Consider the following 19,570-nt stretch of genomic DNA (forward strand, 5'->3'; position numbering starts at 1 on the left):
TTGCGTTGCCTTTGAGGAAGGGAAGCAGATAAAGCCAGTGAGATGCCAATAATTATCCATACTTTCGGGACGCCTGGGTGGCTTGGTCGGTTAAGCGTCTGACTTCGGCTCAGGTCATGATCTCGCGGTCCGTGAGTTCGAGCCCCATGTCGGGCTCTGTGCTGACAGCTCAGAGCCTGGAGCCTGTTTCAGATTCTGTGTCTCTTTCTCTCTCTGCCCCTCCCCTGTTCATGCTCTGTCTCAAAAATAAATGTTAAAAAAAATTTAATAATTATCCATAGTTTCTATCTACAAAACTTATCTGAAAACTCAGAGTAATGCCGTCACTCCAATAGATTAAAGTAGGAATTGCTGCTTTACTCATCTGTTGAAAACAGAGGCACCATTTTCAGAAGTGGCTCCACTTAATTTACATTTGCATAAAACATTGCCTTGCACTGCTTCAGTGTCTGGCATTGTCAGAAATGGTCACTTCTGTCATCATTATGGTGCACTTTTCTAAACCTTCATGTGCTTTCTGCTTCCTGTCTCTTCATTTCATTCATCCTCCCTTTGAATATTTTTGAGTTTGCAGCACTTTTATGTGATTATAATAGTGTAAACCAAAAGTTATAATTTATTGTCTAGGTATATTTTGCATGTAATATATAATTGATGCTTTTAGGTATTTGCATTATTGCATAACAGGCTTTATCAAAATGAAAAATTGGATGACAATATTTTTTTATTAAATTATAATGATTAATTTAACAACATTAAAGTCAGGATAAGATAGCTAAGCTAAATGTTGCAATTTCAATTACAAAAATGCATGCTTATTCCTCACTTTGGAAGTCTGCCAACTAGACAATATATTAGTCAGTGAATGGAACTAGACAAGTCACCCAATTTAGCAATTTCTAGCTGGTCAGATATGTCTTTAGGAAAATTTAACCTTTATAAGGCTTATTCTTGGTCTCTGCTTCATAGAGATTACACAACTGTTTATTTTAAATGAAAATTATAGTGAAAGGAATATAATCTAAAAGTCATCGAAATTTCCGTGTCTATCAATTTGAGTTTACATGAGGCTAAGTGGGGGAAATAATAAAGGTTTAGAAATTCTTCATCCTTTTTCAGATAAAACAGTTTGTGGAGAATTGCCTTACTTTACAAACCTAAATAGATTATGTTCTTTACTGGAAAATGTTCAGTTCATTGACATTTGTCATCTTTCAATTAACTGCTTACATTTTTGTGTCAAACAGAATTTAAAAAAATGTTATAAGAATTTTCTTACAATAGTAATTGACTGGTTTTTAAAACCATTGGGAAAATAAACAGCTGTATTTTAATAGCTACATATAAGTCATAACTAGATACTGTATGAATGACCCCATGACCTCCTTGAATCCTGCTTGGATTTTGATTAGCATCTTTTTAGGCTCCTGGGGACTATGGAAGTCATGAGGATGGCTTCAAGAGAAATAAAAGGATAAGAACCCAGCTGTGTTTGAAAATGCAGAGATGAATACAAAATAAAATAAAAAGCATAAAGACTTAGTTACTATTAATATTATGACACTTTCTTCTGGTTGCAAATTTATATGTATAGATATATCATGCATATGCCCTGTAAATTACGTGGATATCTTATAAATATTTTTTATACTTGTAGAATACAAGTGTTTTTTTTTCTTTTTGTGAATACAATTATTAATAGCTACATAGTGTCTTATTACCTGGATTCATAGTATTCTGTAGTTCACTTAACCAATCCCTTTTTATTAGGAGTTAGGTGTTTTAAGTGCTTCAGTGTAGTAAGTAATAGCTCATAGATATTTTCATGTACTTATCCTAGCACATTGGTTTGAATATTTTCTTAGAATATATTTTTAGAAATAGACTTACTGATAGAAGGTATTTGGTCATTTTTAAAATATGTTTGATACCCATGCCAAATTTCTCTCTAGAAAGGTTATATCAATTTACATTACTATTTGCAGTGTGTGAGAGTAACTGCATCAATGCACTAATCTTATTTTTAAAATATTGTTTACCGATTTGCAAATGAATAACATCTCATTTGTTATTTTAATCTGTATTTATTTAATGATTAGTGAGACTGAATCTTTTTACATGTTTACTGATTACTTTTTGGGTGACTTGTGTAACCTTGATTTCTGTACATTTTTCTTTGAAAGAGTTTAGTTTTAATGATTGATTTTAAAATCTGTTTATATGTAATTATATTTGGTATTTAAACACTAACATTTTTCTTACAGTTTTTTTTCTTTTAGAAGTTTAAAAAACTACTTAATCAAATATAACTGCCTCCTACTTCACATTTTTTTTCTTTAATGTTATGCTTAGAAGGGCTTCTGTATTCCCAGATCATATAAATATTTACTTATATGTCCTTTCTGTGTATTTTATGATTTTTTAAATTTTTTTAACATTGAACTCAAATCCATCTGGAATTAATGTGGGAGCAGGATGAGATTCAGTGTTCTACATTTTCTTCTCAAATAGTTAAACCAATTTTCACAACAACTTCTACTGAATAATTCATACTGAGTCTTCTGGAGACTTGGTCATCCAAATGTAGACTTACACCTCAAAGGAATCAAATGACATGGGGATTTCACCAGAGACAGTGACTTGCATTGAAAACTACCATGCTCCTGTGTAGAAGGTCCTAATGCGGAGCCTTACCGGCATTGTTAAGATAATATTTTTAGTAGATTTAATTGTGGTATTTTGTGGCCTATAGCAGATTAGAAACAGCAGGAGAAGGGGATTAAGAAAAGGGCAGAAATTACTGTAATTATTATGATTAGAAGGAGACAGAAAACTAAAAACTAGGCAAAGTTGTATTACTCAATGGTAGTGTTCATAATGATTACCAAGCCACTAAGAAAATATTTCATGATCTTTATATTGTTCTGTTCAAGAAGTCCATTAATAAAAAGTTAGAAGTTTTATTTTTTAATTAAAAAAACTGGGAAAATATGCTATAATTAAAAGAATTTTGGAGTCAAACTCACTTGGATTTTAATTTGAGGTTCCTTATCCATGCCGTTGGGAAAGAGATCATTTTTTTTTTTAGCCCAATTTTACCCATCTGTAAAATGGCGAACATAAATTACCTTGTATGGCAATGTTGTAATGAAAGTGACGTACGTTTTACTGTTCGTCCTGCTTCCACCTCCTCCTCACCCCCAAGCCTGAGTCAAGAAAAATTTCCAAGTTTCTAAAAATTGCAGATGGATGTGGTATTCCCTTTAGCAATTCCAGGAACTCTTGTTTGTTTTTACTCTTAGTCAAGCCAAATGATTCTTTTAATCTGGAGGAAAAGTCAGGTTTTAAGTATTTTATCAATGGATCTTAGTTAACAGTTTCCAGCAGGAGGTATAAGAATACTGATAAAGTTACTGGAGATGTGGGCAAAGAAGAAATAACTCAGGCTCTGAAACCAGGGGAATCTGATTCCTGGTCCCAGAACTTGGACAAGTTCATCATTATTCTACCTGAGCTCCACTATTTATCCATCTGTAAAAGAGAGATGATAGTCAATATGCAGAACTGTTGGGAGGATTTAAGATAGTTACAGGTTTTTAAATAAATGGTAGCTATTATTATTTTTAATGTTAATCTTAACAATAAAAGCTTCATTGCTCTTCTTATGTGTTCCTTTCCTAAGTTTAATGATAAGTGGACTATTTAAAATGAGAATAGTTAAGGGACTCCTGGGTGGCCCAGTCGGTTAAGCATCTGACTTGATCTCAGTTCAGATCTTGATCTCAGGGTCTTGATTTCAAGCCCTGCATTGAGCTCCATGCTAGGCATGGACCATACTTAAAAAAATAAAATAAAATGAGAATAGTTATATAAACAAAAATTATTATATATGATAAGTGGAAAATAGAAGTCTTTTTTCTTTAAAAAAATATTAAGAACTTTTTAGATGCTTCTTAACTGGCTAGTGTTTGATTATGTTCTTTTGATGAAATTTCAGGGAGACAAATAATAAAAGGGTATAATGAATCATACATTTCTGTGCATTACAATTGTTTTATTGATAAATGTAAATTCATTTTGACATTAGAGACTTTAAAATATTAAATACAATTTGTTCATTTTCTCTGGTTCTGATTATGTGGCCTATAGATTGTGCCTATTAAATTTATTCTTACAGATATGCTTTATAAATCTCTTAGCTAAGTTTGCTAAAATTTGAAAAATGGGTTGTTAATCAGATACCTCAGTGGTTCTCAAACTTGAGCAAATATCAGAATCACCCGGAGACTGAGACCTAGATTGCTGAGCTTCATTCCCAGAGTTCCTGATGAAGTAAATTTGGGCTCTGACTTGAGAATTAGCATTTTAAATTAGTTCCCAGCTAATGCTGGTGTTCTGGTCAGAGGAACACTCTTTGAGAACCACTAAAATTGGCTAATAGAAGTTAATTCTCAAATAATATTCATTATTATTCAACATAGTAAAAAATGTACACTTGTTTGACTTTTTTTTGACAAATTAGCTTGTCAATTTTTGTATTTGCTGTTAATTTTTTCTAAGCTTCTCAATTTTTGTATCCTAAAGGTGTTTCTTAAAATAATTCATTTCATGAAAAATCCTACATATACTCATCAATAGTATAAATCTAATTGTCATTTCTTGTGCTTTTAAATCAAATAAATCTTTGTTCTATTGGTTGGTGGCACAAATAAGCAGTTTAGTCTAGAAATATACTCTAAAAATATGATCAAGTAGAGGAGTTTCCAACTGATAGTTATTGGTTGTACATTTTATTTTTGCTAGGCCTTTTAGTCTAATTTGATATGAATCAAAGTAAAACAGAACTTAGTGATAGCTTTAACATAGTTAAAACTATTTTGCTTAATATAGTCATTTAGAGTAGAAACTTTAAAGAATAATTAGGAACTTAGATCACAAATGCTTAAGTACCTATGAAAACAGCACTTTATAACTATAATCCTTCTCCCTATAATCTAAGGCCACAATAATACAAACACATATAAACATCAAGAAACTGAATAAATACCTAAATAAGGAAGGTTTGCCCTGACCCACTTCCATTTTCATACTTAGACTGTGAATGTCAATTAGCTCAATGAAGTCATGCTGATAATGTCAGTTGTCAGTCATTTACTAGATGGTGATGTGTGAAGTTTGTCAGCAGGCATAGACTACTTGAATGATAAATGAAATAATGAGGGCACAGAAGCCTGAACAAAACTTCTCCATTTTTGGTAAATTCCTCTCCACATGGGGATTTAAGACAAGAAGACAAAAAATACATTAAAATCTGTTTTGATGAGGCATTTATTTAATCCAGTATCTATCTTAAAACATTCATCCTTTACCTTTAAATTTTTAAAAATTAATGTAAATGGCCAATAATTAATCATAATCATTCCCCAACTGTATTGGTCAGTGTAAACAACATTAGCTGCTGCAAGAGAGAGATGAAAAACTATAGTCCTGTCTCAAGAAAGGTTCATTTGTAACTTGTGGATGGTGTGACTGTGTGTGACTCTCCTCCATTCAGTGACTCTGGGATGTGGGCAGCTATCTGTCATCTACACCATCTGTCATCTACATAATTCTCCAAAGTCATTGTGACAGGAAAAGAAAAATGGTGCACTGCGTCAGGATGTTTCAAGGCTAGGACTGGAAGTGGCTTACATCATTTCTACTTATATCCTGTTTCAAAATCCAATCACTTTAACTCTGTTTAACTGCAAGGGAGGCAGAGAAATGCAGAAAAGCTTTCAATAGCCTCTGCTACACCTACCAAACTTGATTTATTTAAATAGTCATTTAAATCTGGGTTTTTAACTAAATCATATCCAGTTAAGTGCTGGTTTGAAAATACTAGGTACAAATTAAAGAACATTTCATATACGTAGGACTGATTTCCTTATATAGATTTCTATATTTTAAAATTTAAGAAAAAAACAATACATGTTCATGGTAAAATATTCAAACAGTAAATAAAGATATAAAATTAAAGGTAAATAATTCTCTTCTCTTTGTTTTGATATCCGTTTGTTGACCGCTGTTAAGTTTCTCTCTCTAAAAATGTGTTATATATACATCAGTGCTTACCAATGTAGATCTTTTTTACTTTATAAAAATGGAATGATTTTATTTATATGCTATTATGTAAATTTCTTTTTTAAGTTAATAATATATCACAGAGCTTAAAAAATAATATATCACAGAGCTTATTCTCTATAAATATGTAAAAATTCTAAGTGATATACAAAATAGTTAACAACCATTATAACAAGGGCATTGACCAATCAGAATAGATGCTGGATGTGGGATGGGAGAAAGTTTCTGGAGGCCCAGGTGTGCTAGAAATTACTTTAATTAGGGCATGATGGTGAATAAATTGGGAACAAGGGTTAGTACCCAAAGTAGGGGCTAGGGTCAGTGGTAGAGAGGAACATGGAAGACATGCTCAGGATATCAGCTATTTTCCAAGTAGTATGAATATTTTTTTAATATTATAACAATCAACAAGGCCATACTGGTACACTAGGGTTGTATAAGTTCTGCAAATACCTCATTCTATTTTATGTAGTATACAAGAATTGTACTGTGATTAAAACTAATATATTAAAATAAATCAGTATACGAATACACAGATTGTTTTAAATACCCAATATTGTAAGAAATACTACAGATTAGAAAACAAAACAGAAACCACAAAATTAAATTAAAAAAATAGAAAACTTACATATGTAATTTGGGAAACCTTTGTGAAAATATCCATAAGGCCAATGCCTAGCAGTGGAACCACTAGAAAAAACAAGTCAGTTTTTATTTCAGTAGATATTTCCAATTTGCCCAATTGTATATCTACTTCATTCCAATAGATTTACTCCTTATTTTTTAACCTTAATATCTTCTGCGTGTTTCTACTCTAGGTTTTCTCAATGATGTAGTTTTTCATTTATACTGTTCCTTCATGAGACTGTGAGTCCTTCAATGGAAGGAGTGTCTTCCACTTGTTTTTTGGTATGGTAATTAACATAGTACCTGTTAAGTAAGGTACCTTACTGTTAAGTAAGGTAAGTAACATAGTACCATACAGAATAAACATTCAAATGTTGAGTGAATGCTTGAGTGAATAATCTTGAACTTCAGGTTCAAAATTGGTCTGAGTAATTCCCTTGAATGTCAGGTCAACGGAAAGCAAAGAACAAGATAGAGAAGCAGACATGAGTTGAATGGCATAGATACAGGACCTGGAAAAAGCCTAAGTACCTAAGACACTCTGATATGAGGCCAAATAGATAGTTTGGCTTCCTAATAAGGATAGATACAGGGGATGCCTAATTGATACATCACCAAAACAGAGGAAGAGTTACCTGTTGAAGACTCTGAGTCTGGAGTTTCTTCTTTTCAAGCAAGAGAGCAGATGCAGAATTGAATACAAGAGAGGCTAATGTCCAGGAGGAGACAAAAGCCCCAAACAGCGGTTTTGTCTCTATATTTATTGAGCTCACAAGATATTACCCACGTGATGAACAAGAAGAAAACAAAAGATATTATCCACATAGTGAACGTGAAGAAAATAAGATCTTACACATGTGAACGTGGAGAAAACAATCAGACACTAATCATTAACCTGTGTGTATAAGAAGCAAAGGGTCTGGGGGCAAGTGGAGTGGATTGGCATCAGATGGAAAGTAATTTCCTTCAGGTTATCTAACAATTTACTAGTGATCCCGTTACAGTATCTCGCTAGCTAACCTTGGGCACTTTCGCCCGTGGTGGCGACTTTCTGCCCTAAGATTTTTTTTCTAATCCATTTATGTATGTAGAACCCATTTCCCCACAGTTACCCATCAGGTTTTTCATCCTTTGAATATAAGCAGCAAGACTGTATTTGATTCCGACTGGCTGGCCAGTGAAGCAAGAATTCCTTTTATTATTGAAGCTGGGACAAATAGAGGTAACCAACAGTTAACTAGATATAGGACTAGGATTCTGACAGGTGAGATCATATTACTATCTGCTTCAATCTATATCCCAGGAGAATATTAAACCTGAAATTTGAGTAATATAAAATATTTTATTATAAATAGAGTATGACATAATTCATAATGAAATTACTAAGCAGTTGAAATTAAAATGTGCCACTAATTGCAGCAATAATATAAATATCCACAGAAATAGCTAATTATTATTAAGGATTTATTAGGTACCAAGCATGTGATTACTGCTTTACAGAGATTATCTCACTTACTACTCACAGCAGCCTATTAATCGGGTGTAATTTTGATTGTAGTTTACCGATGGAAAAATGCATCCTAAAAAGTTTGTTAAATAGCTTGACTAAATTCTCATGCTAGTATGTAGTGGAACTGAATCACTAGGGAAAGCCAGGGTTTTCAATCCTGACTTTTATTGCACATGGGGAAATTTAAAATAAATACCAATGTCAGAGCCTTACCTTTGGAAATTATTACTTAATTGGTCTGGGGTGGGATCCAGTAGAATTTGTATTTTTAAAAACCTGCCTGATGATTTCAAAGGGTGGGCAGAGTAAAAGAACTGCTGACCTATCAAAGTATATTATTGAGAGCTTAGCTGTGCCCTGCAGTTGTACTTTGTCAATACAAAGAAATAATAATGGTTATGTCATTTGAAAGAACAGTTTTAAAATTTATTTTATTCCCTCTGTTCTCTATGCATAGTCCTTATTTATGAATCCTGCATTTGCTTCACTGGTCCTGCCTTCCCATTTATTTGCTTTTGTTTCCTGGAATATTTCGGTTTACATGCTGGGCAATAGAAGGGTTCTTACATTTTGCCTCTGCAAGTGCATTTATGTTTAGATAGGATTGCTGTCTCTAGGCCTTTGCTACTCTTATAAATTTTCTTTTAAATACTTGTTCAGGTATTATTATATTTTCCTGTATTCTTTTCGGCTACACCAAATAGGATGTAGCTGATTTGGTTTTTATTAAGTCTAGTTGATTAGGTTTTATTAAATGTCTCATTGTATTAGTTTTATATAATGATTGGTTTAAAAATAATGATTGCTTGTAAAAATTGCTGCAGATAATAAGTTTATGGTTCTAGATTTTCCATGGAGTCAAAGAATTATATAAGACTGGATTCTGATTCACTTTGCCATATTTTCTAGCATGATAATTTATCCTGCCTCCATTTCAAACCCAAGCAACATTATTAAAATGAATTATCATAACAATAGAAAAATGGGCAAAAGGCATAAACATACAGTTCAGAAAAAAAAGAAGCAAGAAATAAGAAACCCAAAACTTAAACCTAATCAATTAAGAAATGTCAATAAAATAGTTTTTTTAAATATGAATTAACAACAATTTTCCCTTAGACTTTTTAGCATATAGATATAATATAGTTTACATGTTTATTATTTGGTGTCCTCACACTAGAGTGTAATCTCCACAAGGAAGGGGGTTTTGTCTATTTTGTCCAATGACATAAGAGCTAAAACTAGTGCCTGTCATGTAATAGATGCTCAATGATAAATATTAGTCAAAGAAGTATCTTACCGAATGTATTATTTTAAACGTGAGGAAGTATGTGTATATATGTGTATATAGCATTAACAAATTTGCGGTGAATTGCACACAGTATTATATGACAGACAGCATATACATTCATATAACGTTTCTGAAAAGCAGTCTATGAAGAGGTATCATGTTTTTTGTTAGGTATTTATTTTATTTTATTTTATAAATTTTTTAAAATTTTTTAATGTTTATTTCTGAGGCAGAGAGAGACAGAGCACGAGTGGGGGAGGGTCAGAGAGAGAGGGAGACACAGAATCAGAAGCAGGCTCCAGGCTCTGAGCTGTCAGCACAGAGCCTGACGCAGGGCTCGAACTCACAAACCGTGAGATCATGACCTGAGCTGAAGTCGGTCGCTCAACCGACTGAGCCACCCAGGCGCCCCTATTTTATTTGAATTATTTATTTACACTTTAAGGATATAATCAGTGAAATGCAGATTTATAGACAGAAAGCTGTTCATGGCACTGATAATGTAAAGAAAATAAAAATAGCTAAATGTTAAAAACAATATGGTACTTTCAGAATAGACTAGAAAATGCAGTGGTATAATGTTAAATGAAAAATGGAGGGTGGATAATAGAGCATGGTCTCAATTTTGTAAAAAATTAGAGGCAAATTATTACATCAAAGTGCTAATAGCAATTATATTTGTATGGTGAGAATAAGATATCCTTTCCTTTTTTCTTGGTAGTATATGGAATGCATGATATTTCTTTTCTTTTCTTTTCTTTTTTTTAGTTTATTCATTTATTTTGAGAGAGAGTGCACATGCGTGAGCCGGAGAGTAGTAGCAGAAAAACAATCCCAAGCAGACTCCGCACTATTAGCACAGTGCCCAACACAGGGCTTGATCTCAAGAACCATGAGATTATGACCTAAGATGAAATCAAGAGTTGGACACATAACTGACTGAGCCACCCAGCCCCTGAATGCATGATATTTCTATGTGAATGTATATTATTTTGTTTATCAGAAAAATTCTTCTTTATGAAAATTGGTTTTTATCATTTTCCAACTCCAATGTAACCTCCACAAGGGCAAGACTTTTTATCTTTGTTCCTTAGTGGATTCCTTATGCCTAAGTATGCCTGCTTTATGCCTAAAGTAGCACTGACAGATATTTTTGGAATAAATGAATGAGTACACAAATGATATACCTCCCTCTCTAAAGGTAATTTTAAAGCATTAAGTGTAAGTGGATTGATTACTTCCTTTTTTCCTGTGGAATTGAGCAATTAATGCATCCATGTTAATTAAGTGCCTGTGCTGGGGTGCCTGAGTGACTTAGTCGGTTAAGCGTCCGAGTTTGGCTCAAGTCATGATCTCACGGTTCATGACTTCAAGCCCCGTGTTGGGCTGTATACTGACAGCTCAGAGTCTAGAGCCTGCTTTGGGATTCTGTGTCTCCCTCTCTCTCAAAAATAAAAAACACTAAACAAATTAAAATAAAAAGTGCCTGTTCATAGTATATCCTCCTTCTGCTGAGGGGAGCTTACTTTCTCATGGACTAAAAATCATCTTTGATCTCCAGTTACAATTTGCTTGGCAGATGTGGATTCTAATGTATGTGAGATTTAAAGTGATTAAGACAGAAATCTTTTACTTTTAGTAAGTGCCTTTAAATTAGCCCTGTGTCAAGTTTAAAGAAGAATACCATGATTAATCAAATAACATACGTGATTACTTTGTTTCCCAATTAAAAATGTTTTTGGTTTACCATTTATAGAGGACAAAAGGAGTATAAGAATAATCACAGATTTTGCTGACGTTACTGCTGGGGATGGAAACTTTCTGAAAAAGGACAGTTGACCAATAATATAAGAAAGTGCTATATTGTGCTTCACTGTAATTTAATAGTGGTGTGTTTTAAAATAATTTTACCATGTAGCATGCCGTTTAAACTTATATAAATAGCTATGTGCCTTATTTAACATTTTATCTTTTTTGCATGTTTTCTCAAACTAAAATAGGAAATTAAGGACTTATGGTAAGTCCTGAGGGAATATACTGGTAATATTTATGTTATAATTTAATATTAAATAAGATAGAATATTAAATAAGACTGTATCAGTGTGTACAGTGATATGCCTATTTTGCACATAGCTCTTGCTTTTTCTTTTTTATCTAGGATTCAGAATTTCCCACAGATATGCAACCAAATCCAAACCTGTATTTATATAAAGAAAATATTTGTCCAGCAAAAGTTGACTACAAGCTGAATAACATTTTTAGACTTCATGAACTTCCAGTGAGCTGGTAGGATTCTTGATGTTTTTTATTAATGCCTTTGAGATTTTGTTGTCATGTCTAAATTGTGTTGCTCTTATAGCCATTCATGGTTGAAGTGATTTGCTCTTAGCCCGTTTCCAAATTGCTACTCATAACAGCAAAAAAATCTGCTTATAGCTGCTGCAAGAAACTTAAAACTAATTGCTTTAGGCACTTGGTGGCAGTACAGACTAAGTGCACTATTGTGTATGTTTATTGTAAAGGTTGTAGTTCAGGGTTAAAAGAAAGCACAACTAATTTCTAGAGATGTTTGTAGGATTTCTTCTAAATATGGGATCTCAGCAACTAAGGATTTCATTTGATTATTTACTTATTATCAATGTATGTTTTTTCCTCATTAACAAATCATTTATTTTGTTTTGAGGACTAGTTTTGTGAACCACAATCCTATCAGTTGAAAGACAAAACTTATTACTTGGTATTTATTAAATGCATTCTTTTCTGAATCTGCATATTTATATTCATACCTATTTTATATCTTAAAATTTTACACTGGTATTCAGTTTTCAAGATAAATATTAACATGGGCAATCTGCATATATATACGTTCTATGATATAGTTCTGTGGTTATTAAAAGTTTAGTAAGTGGTAAGCTTTTAGGATGTGATCATGGATATATCACTTGGATTATGGTTTAGGTAAGTAATATTCTTTTGTTACATTTGTTCATATATTGCCAAATTTATGTCATCAATCTTCAGGAAATTTAGGCTTGTAAAAAATGTATGGCAAACATTATATAATTGTTCCTGTTATATTTAATGAGGAAAAATGTCTCAAAATAAGATGTTAACCAACTCCGATAACTTACATGCATTTACCTGTGGTGAGTACTTTCTTTTTTTTTCATTTGCAAACTTTGCTCCCACTGACTGGATATGTTATTTATTTTCTAAACCCTACTTGTTTGATTACTTCCATGTAGCAAGAATATTTATTATCTTTGATATCTTACTTAAGGGCACAGCAGATATGATCTTATCTACCCTGACAAAAACCAGTAAGTTACTGAACTGAAAAGATCTGTTGGTAAAGGGAGCCATAAAAATGATACATTCAACCTGAAGTATGTATTGTATTTTGTCTTAAAATAGTGCATTTGCATTCACATGCCAGTCTTTTGATGTAAGGCCATGACTTTTTCTTTTTTTTTTTTAATATATGAAATTTATTGTCAAATTGGTTTCCATACCACACCCAGTGCTCATCCCAAAAGATGCCCTCTTCAATACCCATCACCTACCCTCCCCTCCCTCCCACCCTCCATCAGCCCTCAGTTTGTTCTCATTTTTTGAGTCTCTTATGCTTTGGCTCTCTCCCACTCTAACCTCTCTCTTTTTTTTTCCTTCCCCTCCCCCATGGGTTTCTGTTAAGTTTCTCAGGATCCACATAAGAGTGAAAACAAGAAGGCCATGACTTTTTCTTTGATTGACTGTTGATTGGAATTTTACACTCTTCCATAAGCTATACCAATAATGTATCACTTACAGTTTCAATTTTGTTGTTTCCTTAATCTGAAACAAGAACTTCAGACACTCAGAAGATGATCCTCTTACCTTTCCATAGTATTAATTTAATTTTCATTGACAGCATATTTATCACATTCATATTTCATCACCTTGATTAGTCTTTTAATTACATTTACAATAGCAAACACAACTGACTTATAAGGAGGGTTAGTAAAATACTCCTTTGAACTCTTTGTAATCATGGCTGTTAGCTGGTGAGAGTATCCTGTGCTGGTCTGCTTGGGTGTGGTCTGAGAGCTCTGAGTAGTTGAGGCACAGTGAACACAACTAGCATAGTTTACAGAGAAAATGAGAAATGCTGGTCAATCCAACCATTAAGTGGAGGTTAAGGGAAAAGTTTCGATTAAATGAAAATGAAGAGAAGATAATGAGGTAAATATTTAACTTTTATAAAAGACAAAATCTGGATTTCAGCTTGATTTATTTCCAGCCTTTGGAAAAACAGCTGCCCTGGTAACTACTACTGCAATCCAGGGAATAATTTCTCTGTCACCATCTTCACTAGTTAGCTCATTAGGAAAGAAGATTCTAACATTATAACTTAGGCAGTTAAAACAAAAACAAAAACAAAAAACAAAAACAAAACAAAAAACAATCAATCACTAATAGAATAATCACTAATTTTCTAGAGTAACATGCCTCAAAGGAAGATTAAGCTGTGACTTTGGGACAACTCATTTACCTGAGCCTTTTGTTGCCTGTCTTACTCATTTCCAATTTGTCTTGGTTGCTACTTCTTCATACCACCATTTCTTCATTGTCACGCGCTTATTTCTCTCCCCACTTATTTTACTCTACCTCTTTCTCTGTATTCTCATTCTATACCACCAACCCTTAACTAACCATAGTATAAAATTAAATTGTAAGTTTTCTGTGTTGCTCAAATAATTTAATATTCTCTATTCTTAATTTTAAAACCAAATCACTCTCTCCCTGACCCCACATACACACCCAAAGGTTTCGTACTTTATGATTCTTTAATATAATGTTTATTGACTCATATATATATTTCTTTAAGGAATAAGGAAAAGGCTTTTGTTTTATAAATTTCTGTTTATTTATTTTTGTTTGTCAGTTACCATCAATGGAAATTAAGCTCTCCCTCTGTGGTGTATAGGTTCCTTAACTTTATCAAAATAATAATAATAATAATAATAAATAATAAAAGAATATCAGTAATAACAATAAGCATCTATAAATGCCAGGATTCAGCTGCTTTGCTTTATACACGCTATGTTTGACCTTTATGTTTCTATAGGGAATTTATTATCTTCCCTATTTCTCTCTCTCTCACACACATACATAGCTCAAGATCTTGAGAATTACAGAGAAAGAATTTGTATCGGGTCTGGTTAACCCAAAAGCAAACCTCTAGACAGTGAAGAAGCCATGCATTATTTTAAAGAAAAATGCTGAGGAAATAGTGTCTGTATTCCCAATAAGGCATACAAGTTTGCCAGTAACATACAACTATATAACCTATGAGTTTGATCAATATCATTTTCCCCCTGATAATTGCTTTAAACTTAAATATTAAAATAGATTGTGCTTAAGTGCAGAATTTGTTAATTATATGTTCTTTCCCTGGAAAAACAAGATTTATTAAAATTTATTTTTACTATGTTTTTCTAACAAGGTCAAAATAAAATATATGCATATTAATTCCAGATAATTTAAAGATTCTTAATGTCTTACTAATTTGCATTTTTATAGAGTGCAATTTCATAGGTTGAGGAACCAGGATTTTAAATCAGATTAGTTAAGAGTTTTTAAGTTGTGATTTAGGTAGATGTCTTTTTTTCTACTCTCACAGGATAATTCCTATCAACCTAGAAAATATCCTTAAGTAACTCCCATTAGTTAAAAACACTTTTTTTTCCCTTGACCTGACAACCCCCTACTGCACCTATGCTCTTTCCTCAGAAGCTGCTCTGGCTCATTTTCATCAAAATGGTTGGCAGAAGTGCTGATGGAACTAACAGCCTCTACTTGTTCTTTCTGTATTCTCCCCTTCAGTTTCCTTTCTTTCCTCTCCTCTGAAACTACTTTTGTCAGTCATTTGCTCCTTTGGTGCCCACTGCCAGTGCCACTTACCTGTTCTCATCTTCTTTACCTCTCAGATTCGGTCACTACAACCTGCCACGCCTGCTTTTACTCTCCTGACTCTCATTATTTCTATGGCCCTGGTTTTCCTGCTGAGTCCCAAGCTGTCCTGCTCAGCGTCTTCAGGAGGCTGTTCTCTTCTGCCAGAGTTCCGGTTGATAGACTCCACCTCCCCAACTCCTCCCTGGCTCAGCGCACAGCTTCTTCTTCTCACTAATACACTTCTCCAGGTGGCCTCTCCCATCCTCAGGCTATAAATACTCTCCATGTGTTGATAATTCCCATGCTGATATCTCTACCATTGACTTCTCTCCTGAGCTTGGGTATCTAATAGATTTTTCCAAATTGTCACACCCAGAAAGACATCTCTTTTTTTCCTGCCAGAAAACATGGCCTTCTGACCTTCCTTATTTTTGTAAAAGCAAAATGTGAACGTATGTGAATTTACTCAAGCTAAAGGCCTAGGAGTCATTGGGGTTGCTCATTCTCTCACCCTTCGGTTCCCACCATTAGCTCTACCAGTGAGTCTGATAGGTGCTTCCTCCAGAATACATTTACATTTTTCCAAGTCTGTGCTATTGCAAAAGCCTACTAATTCACCCTACCTTACCTTATAATAATTCACTCACTTCACAGTAACCAGACAGATCTTTTAAAAATGTAAATCAGATCACAAAATTCCCTTCTTTAAATACAATAACGTCTTCTCCTTGTTTTACAGTGTAAACTTGCTACTGTGGCATATCAGGCTCTACAAGTTGTCTCCTACCTGCCTCTTGGGCCATGCGCTCCCTCACATCCCCTCCCCAATACCCTCAGCTACTTCAGTCTTCTCACTACTATTTGCAAACATACCACAGTTTATACTTTCCCAGGGCTTTTATACCAGCTCTTCTTTCTGCTTGTGTTGTTGCATCTCTAATTTTTGCATGTCTGGCTTTCTCATCTCTAATATCTCAGCTCAAATATCACCTACTCAGAGAAGCAGCTGTTGAAAAATGAGCTAATATTTCACTCCTATTCCTCTGGTCATGTACAATCCCATCATTCTACTTAATTTCTGTCATGGTTCTCTATAGGTATGTAGCATAAATTTTAAAGTATTTTATAAAAGTAAAAAAAAAAAAGAATGTTAGTGTTTTCCTAGTTTATGTGTGGGAGAGCCTGGCTAGATGCTCACCAACCCAGTCTTCTCTTCCTTGGGCCCGTTGGGAGATTATATGGAATATGGAAGGTTATATGGAAGCTCTGTGTTACTAATTCTGGCCAAAGCCAGTGTATACCACTTTCAGGTCCAACCCCTTAGGCTTCCATTGGTATTGTCTACTCTGTCCATCCTCATTTTCCTAGTTGAAATCAAAAGACTTTGAAAGTGGTGAGCCACATGCTAGAAGGAGCATGTGTTCTTGAGTCATCTGTTGCTTGGTGAGTTCCTGACCTTCCTCAAGCTTTTTCTGTGGTACTGCTTTCATTGCCCTGACAAATGCACTATATTTCTATGAAAATAAATGAGTTAGGCTATGTAAGATGAATGAAATCAAATTTTAAAAGATTGATGGTACTTTAATATTTACTCATTCACTTAAGAAAAAATTATTGAGCATTTGTCAGTCACTATTCTGGGCAGTTAACTAAATACACAGAAATCTGTTCCCAGGGCCTTAAATTTGTTGTAAGGAACAGGTAATAAACCAATAATGAACACATCTATACTACAATATATTTGTTGGCCATAAGTGCTAGAGAAAAACATAAAGCAGGGCATAGGAAAATGGAGTGCAGGGTGGCTTCAGGTTTAAAGAGAAAATCCAGGACTGTTCTGAGAAGGTGATCTATAACAAAAACTTGAAGTAGCTGAGGAAGTGAGACACACGGAGAATTAAGGACGAGAATTAGATAGAGCTGGAGGAACAGCAAATGCAAAACCCTTAAGAAGAGAACATCTCCAAAATGTTTCAGCAAGGAATCCAGGATAAATAAAGTAGGTGAGCTTAGAGAGAAGAGGGAAAATGAAGTTAGGCACTTGGGGACCAAAAAGGGTGTGACTTTAGGGTCTTCTAGATGGTAGTAAAGAGGACATTGAATTTTGTTCCAAGAATGCTAGAAAACTGTTGGAGGATTTTGAGAATTACCTGATTTGATTTACATAAGATCTCTGTGACTTCTGTGTGGAAATTAGACTGTCAGAGGGGTTAAGTGTAGATAGAATATGGCAGACTGGTTAGGAACTAATTTCAATAATCCAAGAGATGTGTAAAGATATTCTGAGCCAGCATGCAATGGGATAGAGGCTAAATGGTAAGATTTTTATTTTTTGATGAGAGTCTATAGTATTTTTTGATAAGCTGGATATGGGGTGAAAGAGAGGATTTAAAGATGAGTCCCAGGGTTTTTGTCAGAGCCAATGAAGATACAGTGACTATTAATTTTTATGGGAGAAGCTAAGGGAGGGGAAGGTTTGGAATATGGAGCTGGGCATGTTATGTTTGGGATGCCTATTAAACTTCCAAGCAGGCTTAGATTTGTATGGGGCCATTAGAACATGCTGTGAACACAATCACAACTGTGCGTGCCACCTGGCGAGTGGTTAGGTCCATGTCAGTACTATTCCATGCACTTCTGTGGAAATAAAGATAAAGTGACTAAGTCGCTTTTAATGCAGAAAAGAAAAAGGGCATTTAGAAATGTAATTTTTCAACATGGGTCAATATAAAGCTTAATTTCTCTTATTGTTTTGGCTATAAATTATATGTGTTTATAAGAAACTGCTAGTTATATTTTAAAATGTGAGTTTTCAAATTAACCATTAAATCATTTTTATAACTATACATTTAACTGGTATTTTATAATACATATTTATAATAAGTTTAATTGATATTGTAATTGTTATAATGCTTATATTCTCCAAACAAATAAGCAAAGAACTTGCAGTTTCTTGAAGTTTCAAGACAATTCTCCTTAGGAGGATAATCATTACATACAGATAAAAATGTGTGTCATCATTACTTATAACTAGTGTACAGAATAATTTTAAACACTTTATGCCATGAGGATATATCCTGCTGGTTTTATGATTTGCTATCAACATAATAAGGTATTCAGTTAGCTTCCATTAAATAATGATAATATTTATGCCATTAATTTTTAAGAAGGAAAAGGTACATGAATTTACAGTAAATGTAAACATACATTTTAATGACCTGTTTATCTTTTTGAGCGTGTTCCATGAATAAATACATCATCTAATTAGGAGATTAGATTTTCAATTTATTTCAGATTGTCTTCAATGCCCTTGCATGTAACTGTCCTTAGCTTAAACTAACTTTGTGCAGACACTTTGGGTTTGTTGACCAGCTGTCATCTTCCAGAAGGTGTTCTGATTTGTTTTTTGGGTCAGCTTACAGCTAAAATTATGGAAAGGTCTTTTCGTTGGTCACAGATGATGCACAAAGCATTTTCAATTCCAGCGTTTCATAGACTCCAAGAGAAGACTCCTTCTGGGGCTATAACAGTTTTTCATTCTGTTTTAATTATCTAGATCCATGGTAATAACCACAGTGACTTACTAGAAGGAATTTTTGGACATATTATAATTATATGTGGCAATTATTTGTAGTGCCAAAAATATATAAAAATCCCACCAATTAACTAAGGTTGGTAAAAATAAAACTATGCTTGTCTCCCTTAGGACACACATAATTTTAGGTTTTGGAGCAAACAAATCATTTAGTTTTTGCATAAAACTTTTTCTGGAGTGTATTATTATGATAAGTCAAGTGAAATTTCCATGAAATGGCATTTCAGTAATAAGATTCCAGTAAATTTGGAAACCATCTCTCAATTCACTTTCTTGCTTAGCTAAATACTGGTATTGCTTATTACCTGCTGTGTAACAGAAAGGGAAGTGAAAGTTAAAAACAAGTGTTAATCTTTGTAATATAGAATGTCAGGGAAGATGGTTTAGAATGAATATGTATATATATATTATATATATATAATATATATATATAATATATATATACACAATAATATACACATCTGTTTTTAAAAAGTATTTAGTATTTCAA

At 33.5% G+C, this 19,570-nt stretch overlaps 1 protein-coding gene across 5 annotated transcripts in view; it reads left to right on the forward strand.

The window, feature by feature from the left end:
• Positions 1 to 19,570, forward strand: part of SPAG16 (sperm associated antigen 16) — a 997,079-nt gene that overhangs the window by 146,829 nt on the left and 830,680 nt on the right. For all 5 annotated transcript variants that reach the window (XM_019838629.3, XM_045034448.1, XM_019838628.3 and 2 more), the window contains one exon: positions 11,710 to 11,837. In XM_019838629.3, coding sequence (XP_019694188.1) covers positions 11,710 to 11,837 — 128 coding nt within the window. The remainder of the gene's footprint in view (positions 1 to 11,709; positions 11,838 to 19,570) is intronic.

Source organism: Felis catus, chromosome C1 (assembly GCF_018350175.1).
Source record: "Felis catus isolate Fca126 chromosome C1, F.catus_Fca126_mat1.0, whole genome shotgun sequence".
Lineage (NCBI taxonomy): Eukaryota > Metazoa > Chordata > Mammalia > Carnivora > Felidae > Felis > Felis catus.